We start from the raw sequence: 14,423 nt of genomic DNA on the forward strand, positions 1-14,423 counted from the left end.
ACTGTGTCCAACACTAAATGTAAGTAATTTAATTCAATCTGGTGATGTCATGTTCAGGCTCAATTGTGTAAAAGCCCAGCCCAGACTCTAGAGACGTCCACAGCTGTCTGTACCTGAGCCCAGCCACAAGCTAAAATACATCCATTCCCTTATAATACATCCATCTCCTGCAGGGCTAGACCACAGTCTGGTCTGTTTGGCAGGCAGAGTGACCCAGAGTCAATGTGGTGTTGTCAGAGCCTACCACAAACACACACCCTGTGGCGGAATGGGATTCTGCTGCCATTATTTCATAATGTAAATGTCACAAATTTCCTCTGAGGATACAGGGGACGGACTGACGTCACTGGCCCAGACGCTAAAATGTGACTTACCACCTCACCCCGCCAGAAGAACATTAGAGATACGGGTGTCAAGAATCACTGACTGTGTCGTGATGTGCGGGGCATGTACATGTGTTGGACAATTGGTCATATGGAAAGAAATGTTGAGTCAGAGCATTTTCTTTGTGACCGTCATTGTCATGGCAGACATTTGAGATGTGTAAAATCATGTCAGCGATGCTTTATAAACACTCACAGGATACACTGTTTCAATACCTTCTGCCCTTAAGAGAAACCCATTGTTTTCAGATACAGTTTGAATGACTGATTGGATACAGAACATCTCTGTTCCAAAGCCTAGTGAGCTGTCTTGCTTCTACTGTTTAAGGTGGGGCTGTTCACACAGGATACATGTTTACATGTTTTTCCATTCCACTGTGCTACTTTTCCATTGATTTTCTGAGTAAATATGCACTAAACGGCTGTCTTTAACTGTTGCCCTCGCGTCTTTTTTAGTGTCTCGCATGACATGGCATTCTAAAAACACGGTGCTCAAGTTAAAATAATTTCAGCTTTTAAAAATGCATCTCAAGAGCTTCCATTTTTTTGCACTAACCTGTGTCCAAGGTTTGCATAACAAAACCAGCCCAATTGCTATTCAAAACCCACACAATCTCAGCCAGTTGCATTTCCGGGGGGTAAAAATCGGGTGTCGCTTCAACCTGCGCATTAAAAAACAACCCGCGGCAACAGTGTGTGAAAGTAGCCCAATTCGGCGGGAAAACTGTGGATTTGGCTACACTGCATGTGCCTCACTTTTTTAACAGCAAAAACGTGTTCTGTGTGAACCGGCCCTAAATAAACAGCTGCTTTCAAAGGCAATATTTTAATTGTGTAACAGCATGCCTAATGTAAAACACACTTACTGTTGATTCCTACTGAGTCTGATGTTAGCATGTTGCTAAGCTAATGATGCGGTAAACTAATGAGCATAAAAATACATAATAGGTAAAAAAAAAAAAATGTATTTGAATGTTTTTATCAGTAGTTTACTAATGTAAATACTGTGACCAATTAGAACAGTCATTACTTTTGCAGTTCTGTGTGTTGACGCTAGTGCCACCTCAGCTTCAATGAACTTTGATGAACTTCAATGGTAGCTTATGTCCTGGTCTCATGGTTTGCTCATGAGTGACAGTTTATCTGCATATCCTGATCATAATACAATTCAGTGCCTATGAAAATCATTTAGAACACCGAGAGTCTGTGTGAGAGTGCTTTTGTACCAGGTTAAAAAGGCAAATGTTTTGCTTCTGCTTTGGGACAGAGAGTGCTTTGTGTAAGGATTAGCTTCTTCAAAGAATTTTTCACTCTCACTGATTACCATGTCAGTTTTGGGTCAAACACATAAAAAAAAAAAAAAGACCCTCTAGAGATCAAACTCTTTTAAACCTTTCTTGAATTGACAACAGTATTATACTGCACATGTGGCAAAATAAATTACAGAACCATTTATAAATAATGAAAACAGAAGTGCTCTTGATCATAGGTGAGACAGGAGCTAGTTGTCACATGGAGACATTGTCACAAGGGTCACTATAAGCTTTGTACTCAAATGTCAAATTACTCAACTTTGTTTTCCTTAGGATGTTTTTTGTGAATTTCATCTTACAGGCTAAAATTTCAGTATCATCATATTTTTTGTAACATCTTAAATACACACATAAAATAATAAATGAAATAAAAAATACTGGCATACATTCAGACAAGACTAACCCTAACTCTATAATGAAGGTAGATTTAAAAAATAATATAATATAATATAATATATAAGTGAGTAAATAAATAAGAAACAACTGAGTGTCTTAAAAAAACTTTTTTTGTGTGTGTGTGCAGAACTACTTCCTTCCGCCGAGATCGCCTGAGCGAGTGTATTACCTGCATCTGATATAGCATTCATTCTTCAGTTTGATGTCCATAATATTATATCCATTTTAAAAAATCAGTTTAAATGTCTGCTGAGGCCTTTATCCTTTTAACAGTTAAGGGGATTTCCCATGACGGCGCTAAAACAACTTCCTTGTTTACAACCGTAGTCCCTTTCAGTAAGTCTTTGCTACTCACTCATAAAGACAGTCTTTGCTACCATCTAATGGCGTAATAATGTAACTTTCATTGAAGTCCATATGATGATCACTAACTGACCCTTTCTCAATGCCAAATATGGCATATTATTTATATAAAATAATATTTATTGAACAATAATACTTAAATTAACAACAATAGCCATTATAAAAGACAATTGCAAATAAACACAAGCAAACAATTCTGTCAAATGTATAAAAGCAGCTCTCTAGTACAGGATTTAAGTTAAATATAGCCTAAATATAAAGTTATGAAAGTTCACATAGCCCTAAACCCATCGATTTGCTCTGGAACAAGTAATAGATTAATAAGACCAAAAACTGCCTGAAATGCTCTTGATATACCCAAAATGAATTATATCTCATATTTAACCACTATCTACATAAGAGCCAGCAGCAAATTCTTGAAGGACTGACCAAAATTAAAGCTGTTCACGGCAGGTACATGAGTGCTGAATGGCCTGGAGCTCACATCTCTGGAAGCCTCTATACAAATTGTAAAATGGGTGCTGTTTATATGAGTCACATATTTGAGGTCTAAATAACTACATTCTTACCTAAAAAACTCCTAAAACTACATTCCGTCACGTGACAACAGTAGTATTTGGGGCAAGAAAAATGGTGGATTTGCTTTCCCGCCATGACAGTCGCCGCAGGCCAAATAATACAAACGGTGAAACGTTCCAGTACTGATACAGGGGGAATATCGCACGGCTGGAAAAAGCTCTCAGCCAATCAGATTTGAGAACAAACTGTCGTATAAAATATAATATAAAATAATGTAGTATAATATAAGGGTGTTATATGCTTATATGGTCTTTTTCCTTGCATAACAGTTGACGTGTTCAGTAGTTTTTTGTTTGTTTGTTTGTTTGCTTGCTTGCTTAATGTCAAGACATTAAGGTTTGTGTTTATACAGAAATTGAACTTGAACAGGTTGTGTAGCTGTGTGGTTAAATATCTGATCTGGTAACTGCAATAATTGATTGTAGAGCTATAGGATGAATGTAGGGCCCGTGGGCCAAAAACGTAACCTTAGTTTCCTCTATGTGGATTGTTTCTGTAATACATGTACTGCCATTGAATAAATGTATCTGAATGACTAATTATTAGTATTTTCTTCTCTTTCTCAGGCCAAACAGAAGGATGGTTGTGAGCGCAGCGAGGCATCAGCTTTGTCTCCGGCTGCTGAAGAGGAGCCCTTCTCATGGCCAGGGCCTAAAACATTGCACCTACGCCGCACCTCTCACGGCTTTGGCTTCACGCTCCGTCACTTTATTGTGTACCCGCCCGAGTCAGCCGTGCAGTCCTCTCTCAAGGTCAGCTCATAGCAAACACACACATAAAAGTGATCCAGATCATTGGGTCGGTTGGTTTTGTCAGTTTGCTTTATAAACATAATTCAGCTTCAGAGACTCTTTTCTCCCTCTCCATCAGATATGTGCTTAAGAGTAAATGTTTACCTTTAGTGCTCTTCCTCATACAATAATAGGATTATTTATGACGTTTGCATCTCAGCCAGGGAGGGGAAACATCTACTGGGCCTCACAACAGCTTGTAGTGCTGCTTTGCATGTTTCTCAGTGCTGTGAATTCTCAATGTACTCAACTATGGGTTGTAGAAATAAATTGTGCATTTCAGCATATTCCACTGCCATGTTAAAGCGATAGTTCACCCAAAAATGAAAATTCTGTCATTAATTACTCACCCTCATTTTGTTCCAAACCCGTAAGATTTTTGTTCATCTTTGGAATGCAAATGAAGATCTTTTTGATGAAATCTGAGAGCTTTCTGTCCCTCCATAGACAGCTACACAACTACCACTTTGACGCTTCAAAAACTAATCCATATGAACTGAGTGGTTTAGTCCAAATTTTCTGAAGAGACTCGATTGCTTTATAAGATGAACAGATTTAATTTAAATTTTATTCACATATAAACATTTATCAGCGAACATAAACAGAAAAAACTGCTTGACATGTGAGAACAAACCTATTCCGGAAGCTCAAACATGCTGCGTAACACACGAGAATGAACCTCATTGGTTCTCACACACGTCATGCAAACATGCTTGAGCTTCCGTTTAACACAACTGATGTGTGAGTTGATGAATGTTTATATGTTAATATAAGCCTAAATTCAATCTGTTCATCATATAAAATAATCAGGTCTCTTCAGAAAATTTGGACTAAACCACTCAATTCATATGGATTAGTTTATGATCTCTTTATGAATTTTTTGAAGCATCAAAGTGGTAGTTATGTAGCTGTCTATGGAGGGACAGAAAGCTCTCAGATTTCATCAAAAAGATCTTCATTTGTGTTCTGAAGATTAACAAAAGTCTTACGGTTTTGGAACGACATGAGGGTGAGAAATGAATGACAGAATTTTCATTTTTGGGTGAACTAACCCTTTAAAGCTGACCAGTCTCAAGAGTGCCGTTCCTGTGTTAGACGATCAAGTTTTTATGGGATCCTTGGAAGTCCTCGTCTGCTACTGTCAAACTCTTTGCAATATTATGGAATATTGTTAGTAGTGATGCACTGAAATTATTTTTTTCTTTTACTAAAACACTGAAAACAAAATTTGTGTTTTCATTTAGCCCAAAAACAAAAACCAAAACCGAAAATAGTTTATTTAATAATCAGTCACATTTATTTAATAATCAACACTCATAAAAACATAAACTGAGTTGTGTATAAACATTTAAATTGCACACAATGCAGTTTTATATCATCTTGTTGATTATTTAATAGTTTCTACTCCAGTTTGTTGTTGAAATATAAATATTTAAAAAGGGACTGTAATATTTTCATGACAGATTTATTCAAACATACATCAAATAATGAAAACAGCAGGTTGAAGGGTTAGTTCACCCAAAAATGAACATAATGTCATTTATTACTCACCCTTATGTCGTTCCAAACCTGTAAGGCCTTCATTCATCTTCGGAACACAAATTAAGATATTTTTGATGAAATCCGATGGCTCAGTGAGGCCTGCATTCACAGCAATGACATTTCCTCTCTCAAGATCCGTAAAGGTACTAAAAGCATATTTTAAACAATTCATGTGAGTTCAGTGGTTCTACCTTAATATCATAAAGCAACGAGAATACTTTTTGTGCGCTCATCACTATATTGTTGAAAAGTCGTTATTTTGTTTGTTTTTTTGGCGCTTTATAATATTAAGGTAGAACTACTGAACTCGCATGAACTGTTTTAAATATGTTTTTAGTACCTTTATGGATCTTGAGAGAGGAAATGTCATTGCTGTGAATGCAGGCCTCACTGAGCCATCAGATTTAATCAAAAATATCTTAATTTGTGTTCCGAAGATGAACAAAGGTCTTACGGGTGTGGAACGACATGAGGGTGAGTAATTAATGACATTATTTTCATTTTTGGGTGAACTAACCCTTTAAGTAAAAATATAATAAATATGTAATGTAGTTTTTAGTTTTTAGAAAATGCTCTTCCCTAGAGTTATTTTTTCTAGCTAACTAGTGAATTTATGGTCACTGAATGTCTTTCCTGAGATAAATGCAGTGTTATGTGAAATTGTCTACATGCTGTTTTATTAATATTGCACAGGTTGTTCATTCATGTTTATTTCGTGCTATATCTGAGTGACTATATCTTTATGGACTAGTGGCCACTTGTTCATAAAGATATTGAAGCTCTGTTCTCCCACTATCACCAGCCATCAGTAATGAAGCATCTAGATAATGCTATAGTACCATCAACTGTTTTCAGATAATGCTTCCTTACAGATTAGTTACTGTTGGCAAACATGCGATTCACACTAATCCCTGTGACTGGCAGATATATGACAACAAAACATGACACAAACATATAGGAATGAGATTTATTTTTTCTGTCTCACTGACAGAAGTTTTAATCTGTTTATTTTGATTTTTATTATTATTAATTTGTTATTAATTTAAAATTTTCTGGAAGTTTTCTGCTTAACTAGGTTTTAGGTGCCTCTAGGATTACACTTCAAATGGAACATGATTTCAGTCCCGCAAAGCTCTTGATTCCATGAACGATTTTGAAACATCCAGTTTTAACACTCTTTCATCTTCTCTCTCTTTCAGGATGAAGACAATAGCAGCAGAGGTGAGTTTAACCAGTCTGCAATCCACATTCACCACGCTTGTTTATTTAAGGCTTTTCTCTGAGACATTGACCATGGCTGTGTCTTGGACTGCATGAGTTGGTCATTGATTCATTCAGAGTCAACAAAGCTTAAATGTGTGAGACATCACAAGAGCATAGCCAAGTAAGCCAACAAAAGTTAATCCCTGCAAATATGTTAATGATTTTGGTCCAATGATTTTGGAGAAACCAGGTTCATGCTTCATAATAATAGGGAGGAGATTCTCAGAATTTCAGGTCTGTATCTGCTGTGTCTGTCATGAGAGTGAGGTGTTATCTTCAGTGGCCTGCATCTGACCCTTGCACCATGTGAATTACTGGAAATCTTTAATGCTCGAGCCCGGGACAGGAAAACTCCCAGCTGGCAGTGCACCGGGCTCTGTGGCGGTTGATCAGCTGTGGGCTGGTGTTTGGTTACTGCAGAGGAGTGCCATGACTGTTTGTGGAGTTACAAGTGATAAAAGGTAGTGGAATGTGCACAGGTCTATTTTTTTTTTCAGCAAAAAAACAGCAAAGTAATGATCAGTAGCCATATGTAAACTTGAGAGCTTTACAGGAGTAGGACTCCAGTATAGAGAGTATGCACATGATGTCACAGTAGGCGGAGTCACTGCAGTTACACCCACTGAGTGGCAAAAAGACTGAGTGGCATTGTTGAAGTTCAGCTTGAATGCCTCAAAACACACAAAACACATCTATGATGGTATAGAGCTTTGTGAATGACTGTACAAATAGATTCAACAAGAAATCGGAGCTATCTTTTTACAGACTGCCAAATGCTACAGCAATTTGATCACTGCATTTCGCAGAAAAAAACTAATCCAGGCAGCGAAACGTGAATTTGCAGTTACAATTATGTGTCAGATATGTTGATTTTGGGGGTAAAATCATACCCTAGGTTATATATGAAGTACGACCAAGCATCAAGTCATTTAGAATTTATTTGTATTACAATATTGCATTACTCCCTAAAAAAGTAACTAATTAAGTTACTTAGTTACTTTTTATGAAAAGTAATGTTGCATTACTTTTGCGTTACTTTTTTTCACCTGGGCTGGACTTGCTTGTTTGTTTTTTATTAACAACAAAAAAAGTTGTATTTTTTTGGCAAATGTTAAGGCCCTTTCACACCAAAAGTGAAATTAATAAGCCTAAAGCGGAAGGAAAAGCATATTTACGCCTGTACAGTAGAGGGCGCAGCTCAAACAAACCTTTCAGCTGTGCTGCCATTCTGGATCACAGAAGAATAGGATACAGGACAAGGAAGTTCAACACTCTTATTTCTAAATCTAATCTAAAGTAATTTTTGCTTATTAGTATGGTTGAATTGGATCATTGTATGTCAGCAGCAAAGACAATAAAGTGAGATTAAATACATAAAGTTAATTATTACAGGTTTGCATAAAATTCTGACATTGCATTTCACTGTTTTTATTCATTTTGAGGAATACTGAATGTTTTTGTGCAAGTGAGATGAGTAAATGCATTTTCACATTTAGTCTAGAACTACAATAACACCTCTGCACTTTATTTCTCTCAACATGAGGACAGGAGAGCTGTCAGTCAATAAATGTGAAAAAGTAACTTGTGTTACTTATTTGAAAAAGTAACTTTTATTTTGATGTAAATTGAAAAAGTAATGCATTACTTTACTAGTTACCTGAAAAAGTAATCTGATTAGGTAACTCAAGTTACTTGTAATGAGTTACGATTCCTGGCCACATGTCAATGTCCATGGAGCGTTGGTTCTTTGGTGAGTTGTAAGGATCACTGTCAAGTTAAACTACCTTTAATTTAAGCAGATAATAGTTTGTTTTACTATTACTCAGTTTCCCCTACTAAAGCCAATCATGTTGCAGGATGTTTTGCCAAGGGGGCCTGAAAGTGATGTCAGTGCATACCCTCTATATACAGAAATGTACATAGCAAAGTGAATGTTTATGCATATGAGAGGATGGTTGTAAATATATGGTAATAATGGCAGTGTTGGAGCCCTTGGCTGGGTCTGTCCAGATTTGAGTTGTTCGGTGTCTACGCTAATATTGTGTCACAACCAGGTCTTGAACCACCTTCTGCAGGATTTTTACATTCTAGTGTGGTGTATTTAACAATAATTTGTTACCATAAAATGTGGTATTCATAATTTTACTGTAAAATCAATGCAGGGTAGCATTGTCATAAGGTGGACAATTACTATATAAAACAAAAATTGTGATTGAATAACTTACAATGTTTGCTGGGTTCAGTATTTTAAAGCACATTTCTAAAAAAAAAAAAAAAAAAAATGTTGAATGAATTGATGACTGTAGAGAATCCATCAGTACATATCATATCAGTACAGTATTTGTGCAAATCAAATATTTCCATTCGAAAATCAAAATTTGCATAAAAATAGATGGTTAGGTGGAAGCCAAAACATTTTAATAGTATTTTTTGCATGTCTGAATGATCTTTTTGATTTAGTCTGTTCAGAGCAGCACCATCTCTCTCTCTCTCTCTCTCTCTCTCTCTCTCTCTGTTCTGCTGCAGTGTTTGTCAGATTTCCCTTCATTCATATCCGAATCACGTCTGATACGCCCCATGACAACAGGAAAACCCACTCTGGCTTACATCTGCTGCACGTATTTGTAATTTTTGCTGCACACACACTCACTTCAACATATCTCCTTGCCATAGAAACCCTTTAGTATGAGTCCTGCATGCTCATGATGAACTTGTCTGTAATATTGCCTGTATAGAGATGTATTAACAGTTATAAATCAGGCTCTCAGTTGCTGATTGGTCAATACGGCATTCCAGCTTTAGGACTTTTTTAACCTTAGATGCTTTTTTTCTGTATAGAAGGGTGGCACTTAATGAAACCAACTAAATGTTTCAATTGTAACACTTAAGTATAGGGAACATGTATTCACTATTAACTACGACTTTTCCCTCAAAAAACTCTAATTTACTGCTTATTAATAGTTAGTTAGTTGTTAAGTTTAGGTATTGGGTAGGATTAAGAATGTAGAATAAGGTCATGCAGAATAAGCCATTAATATGTGCTTAATAATTACTAATAAACAGCCAATATTCTAGTAATATGCATGCTAATAAGCAACTAGTTAATAGACCCCAAAATAAAGTGTTACCGTTTCAATGATCATTTGTGTCCTTAATATTTTTATTATGTACAGTGTCCTCCACAAATATTGGCACTGTTGGTAAAAATGAGCATAGGTGGCTGTGAAAATAAATCTGTATTGTTTATCCTTTTGATCTTTCATTCAAAATTTCACAAAATTCTAACCTTTCATTGAAGTAAACAATTGAAAGTAGGGGGAAAATCTCATGAAATGTTTTTCTCTAGGTCACGTTGGCCACAATTATTGGCACCCATTTATTGCAACGTCCTTTCCCAAGATAACAGCTCTGAGTCTTCACCTATTATGCCTGATGAGTTTGGAAAACACCTGACAAGAGATCAGAGACCATTCCTTCATGCAGAATCTCTCCAGATCCTTCAGATTCCCAGCTCCATGTTGGTGCTTCTTCTTTTCAGTTCACTCCACTCATTTTCTATAGGGTTCAGTTCAGGGGACTGGGACGGCCATGGCAGAAGCTTCATTTTGTGCTCAGTGACACATTTTTGTGTTGATTTTGATGTTTGTTTTGGATCATTGTCCTGATGGAAGATCAAACCATAGCCTATTATAAGATTTCACAACATTAAAGATCCAGCAGCATATTTAATAGTGGGCATGAGGTACTTTTTATCCATGTGTGCACCAAACCCATCTGGTGGGTTTGCTGCCAAAAAGCTCTTTTTTTTCTTCTTTTTTTTTTTTTTTTTTTAAAGCTTCATCTGACTATAGAAGCCGGTCCCTTTTGAAGTTCCAGTCGTGTCTGACAACTGAATATGTTGGAGATTGTTTTTGGATGAGCAAGGAGGCTTTTTGACTCAACTAATCTCTGCAATTCTCCAGCTGTGATCCTTGTAGAGACTTTGGCCACTCAAACTCTCCTCCTCACCACGCATTAGGACGATATAGACACATCCTCTTCCAGGCAGATTTGTAACATCTTTAGTTGATTGGAACTTCTAAATTATTGCCCTGATGGTGGAAAGCTTTAGCTGTTTTCTTACAGCCACTTTCTATTTTGTGAAGCTCAACAATCTTTTGCTGCACATCAGAAATATATTCTTTGGTTTTACCTGTTGTGATTGTTTGGCCTTTGTGTTTTCTCATATTTGTACTCCTGTGGAACAGGAAGTCATGGCTGGACAATTTCAATCCCCTAGTCACCCTGGTGTGCTACTGCTAACAAACCTAAATATGAATGGGAATCTAAGATATTTCACTGATAAGAATTTATAGGGGTGCCAATAGTTGTGGCTAACATGCATTTTGAGAAAGAAAAAAAAAACATTTTGTGGCGAGGGGGGCGTGGTTCAGCGGAGTCGGCAGCGGGAGAGAGAGTCAGGAGACGAACGGTGAGTGAGTGGGTTAAATGCAAATGACGAACACCTGTCTCTTGTTTCAGTAATTGGTGTGGAGAGAGTATATAACACCAGGAGAAACAGGAGTGGGTGAGAGAGAGACGGACTACTGACTGCTGCCCCGCTGGTGATCTACGTGTGAGAGAATTGTGAATGATTTGTGACCGCTTTGTGCCTGTCTGCACCCCTTTTGTTTTGTATTGTGAGAATTAGTGCAAATAAAAAGCAGTCAGTAGTCAAGCCGACCCTGTCCTCTTCCTTCCTGAATACTGAACTTTGCTACACTGGTGCCGAAACCCGGGAAGGAATCCGGAAGCCGCCGCCATGCAATCGTCCTCCGGATCGCCATTTGCGGAGATTATCACCTCCCTCGCGGTCATGCAACAAGAACAACACCAGGCCCTGCTGGACTTGAGACAGGATCAAGAGACAGGTGTTCGTCATTTGCATTTAACCCACTCACTCACCGTTCGTCTCCTGACTCTCTCTCCCGCTGCCGACTCCGCTGAACCACGCCCCCCTCGCCACACATTTATTTTATAATGTAAGTTTTACCCCACTTTCAATAGTTTACTTAAGTGAAATGTTAGAATTTTGTGAATTTTTGAGTGAAAGCTCAAAAGAATAAACAATATAGATTTATTTCCACAGCCACCTTTGCTCATATTTACCAAGGGTGCCAATATTAGTGGAGGGCACTGTGGTTATATAATAGCAAAAAGGCATTCAAGGCCTGCTATATTTTGAATTCGATTGCAGTCAAGTTCTGTATGCCCAAATAGGAAACTAATTCACAATTAAAGTAATTACAGCGTGCTAAATTGTCTTTAGTAATTAAGGCACCAATCACAGCCAGTTTACAAGCAGAGCAAAAGACATATTGCTGACCCCCTACAGCTGACATCTCTGTAGGGATGTTCCCTAGAACAACTGTAGCAAATTGATCGGCCTTTCAGTGACAGATTTGGTAAAGAGCTTTTCCTGCAGGAAATTGAGCAGCAGAAATTTCTCGTAACCGTTCCTAAATGGTGCATTCCAGAGAGTGCTGCAACGGGGGGTGTGTAACCTGAGACTTTCACACACACAGATTTATTGTAGTGTTAAGGAAATGCTGCCCACATGTGTAACACACGCCTTCATTTGGCAGCTTGTATTACTCTGCTGAAGGGCAATAATACTCTTCAAACTTCAGAGTGTGCTCTGGGTGCTTGCTATAAAATTTCTAGATGGTTGCTAGATGATTTCTGGCCCATGTCAAAAGAACCCAAAAGAGTCTCTATTATGTTCTGGTTTCTATATATAACTAGAATGCCTCTTCTTATCATAGTGATTTGTACTTTAAGGCACCCACACATACAAGATAATTGAGCCGATTTTGTGCCCAATTATCCCCTTCCGACAATCCTAGATAAAGACCTGATTAGGGTTGTCACGGTACCAAAATTCCAGTAATCGGTACCAATACCAATAAAATTCTCGGTACCGTGGAATTTCGATACCATAGCCATTTGGTACCGTAGTTGGAAATATTTTACCAATTTATGTAAATAATAATAAAAAAAAAATAAAAAAAATCAATTTATTATTTATGATGATAATAATTGTAAGTAAATAATACAGTTAAGCAGCATGTAGCCTAAGTAAACATTGTTATTGTTTATCGCACATGAAAAACAAAACTTTTTAAAAAATTGTATATGGGTTATAAACAGAAAGCAAGCAAAGAGCACTCCCTTTATAATCACTGAAGCTGTTAATCACTTACAACGTGTCCTAACTACATGCAACGCGACGGTGCAACATGCAATAAAAGGTATCTTTTCCATGCTAATCAGAGTTTTTGTCCTAACTTTTGTCCTAGCGGCTGGAAAAGCAACACAAAGTATGGCAATGATAATATCAGGTACTGTTTATGTGCTTTATTTAATGTTAAAAGCGTCTAATGTGAGTTTGAATATCGTTCTGTGTTCCCAGCTTTTTATCTGTAATGAAAACAACACTGGCTAATTCACCTCAGATCTTGAAAATGAATAAATGGGCACAAGAACGTTCGAACTGTCAACTCAATGCGAACAAACAAGTGTATTCTATGACAAAGATTGTTTTAGTCACTACGTATGTACTTTAAATAATGTTTAAATGGTGTAATATTTATGAATTTTACTATGTACCAACCCATTTCATTGTGTCTGCTATGCTCTTGCCAAGAGAGCCCGCCCACACTCTCTTCTGATTGGCTGTGGTTTTTGATTGATTTTATCGCTTCTCATTGTCGCGTCGCGTCTAGGTGTGGACAGTCAAATTGCTTGTCGCTGGAATCTTATCGCATCGCGTGTAGTTAGGACACGGTGTTAGGCTACGTTCAGTGCCTGCTCATTGAGATCTACACCCCTAAGAAAACTCCTGATATACTATGAATCTCTTATTTACATTGTGTTTCGATTTGTTGGTAATAATGAAAGGATTCACCAGAGTGCAGAACTCTAAAGAGCACGGCGAACGAAAACTCTGGTGTTTTGAGAGGTGTTGAGCAGATTCGGACTAACTTAAACACCTCTGATTGGCTATTACGTTCACATGCTTAACAGATGTGTATGTGATTGGCTACAATGATCAACGCTTCAAAAACACATTGTAAATAGAATCCCTTGACGCTCTTCACAGAGCGCTTACACAGATACACACAGGAGCGTTTGAAAACAGCCACCTAGCAGCAGGTTGCCGAATATACCTAATACTTGGTACTGCAGAAATGCTGGTATCGTCACATTTTTTAAATGTCAGTACCGACTTGGTACCAAAGAACCGGTACTTTTTACAACCCTAGTCCCAATTATCTTGATGATTCTACAGATTATCTTATTAGATTTTCCTGTGGTGTGAGGTGTGTTAAGAATGATTAAATCTGGTCGGAAGAACATCGGGGCCGCACCGATCTTAAATGGTAAATTTTCAACATGTTGAATTTTTACGATCAGAAATCCTGTTGTGTGGGGGAACCCCATGTGGAACGAAACCATACCAAATCAGAAAGCGCTGACAGAAAACAGATCTGACAGAAGACAGAAGCATAACATGACTTTCTTTGTTTTTTTTTTCAAGAATTTTCAGTAAAAAGCAGTCCAAACACTATTATCGCCATTTCTTCTTGCCCATCATCCACCATGTTTGTTTACTCTAAAGTCACGTTTGACCGCGAGAGATTTTGTGAAATTTCCCTTGTTCACAGTCTATATGAACAACTAGAAGAACAAAACTGTTAAATCTATAATTTTTTCATCGTCATGGTCTCTCACATTTTGAAAAATCTGATAAG

At 37.5% G+C, this 14,423-nt stretch overlaps 1 protein-coding gene across 4 annotated transcripts in view; it reads left to right on the top strand.

Annotated features, from left to right (window-relative positions):
• Positions 1–14,423, top strand: part of LOC127506300 (rho GTPase-activating protein 21) — a 121,056-nt gene that overhangs the window by 57,145 nt on the left and 49,488 nt on the right. For all 4 annotated transcript variants that reach the window (XM_051882648.1, XM_051882647.1, XM_051882644.1 and 1 more), the window contains 2 exons: positions 3,601–3,786; positions 6,567–6,588. In XM_051882648.1, the coding sequence (XP_051738608.1) occupies positions 3,601–3,786; positions 6,567–6,588 (208 nt within the window). The remainder of the gene's footprint in view (positions 1–3,600; positions 3,787–6,566; positions 6,589–14,423) is intronic.

Source organism: Ctenopharyngodon idella, chromosome 23, assembly GCF_019924925.1.
Source record: "Ctenopharyngodon idella isolate HZGC_01 chromosome 23, HZGC01, whole genome shotgun sequence".
Lineage (NCBI taxonomy): Eukaryota > Metazoa > Chordata > Actinopteri > Cypriniformes > Xenocyprididae > Ctenopharyngodon > Ctenopharyngodon idella.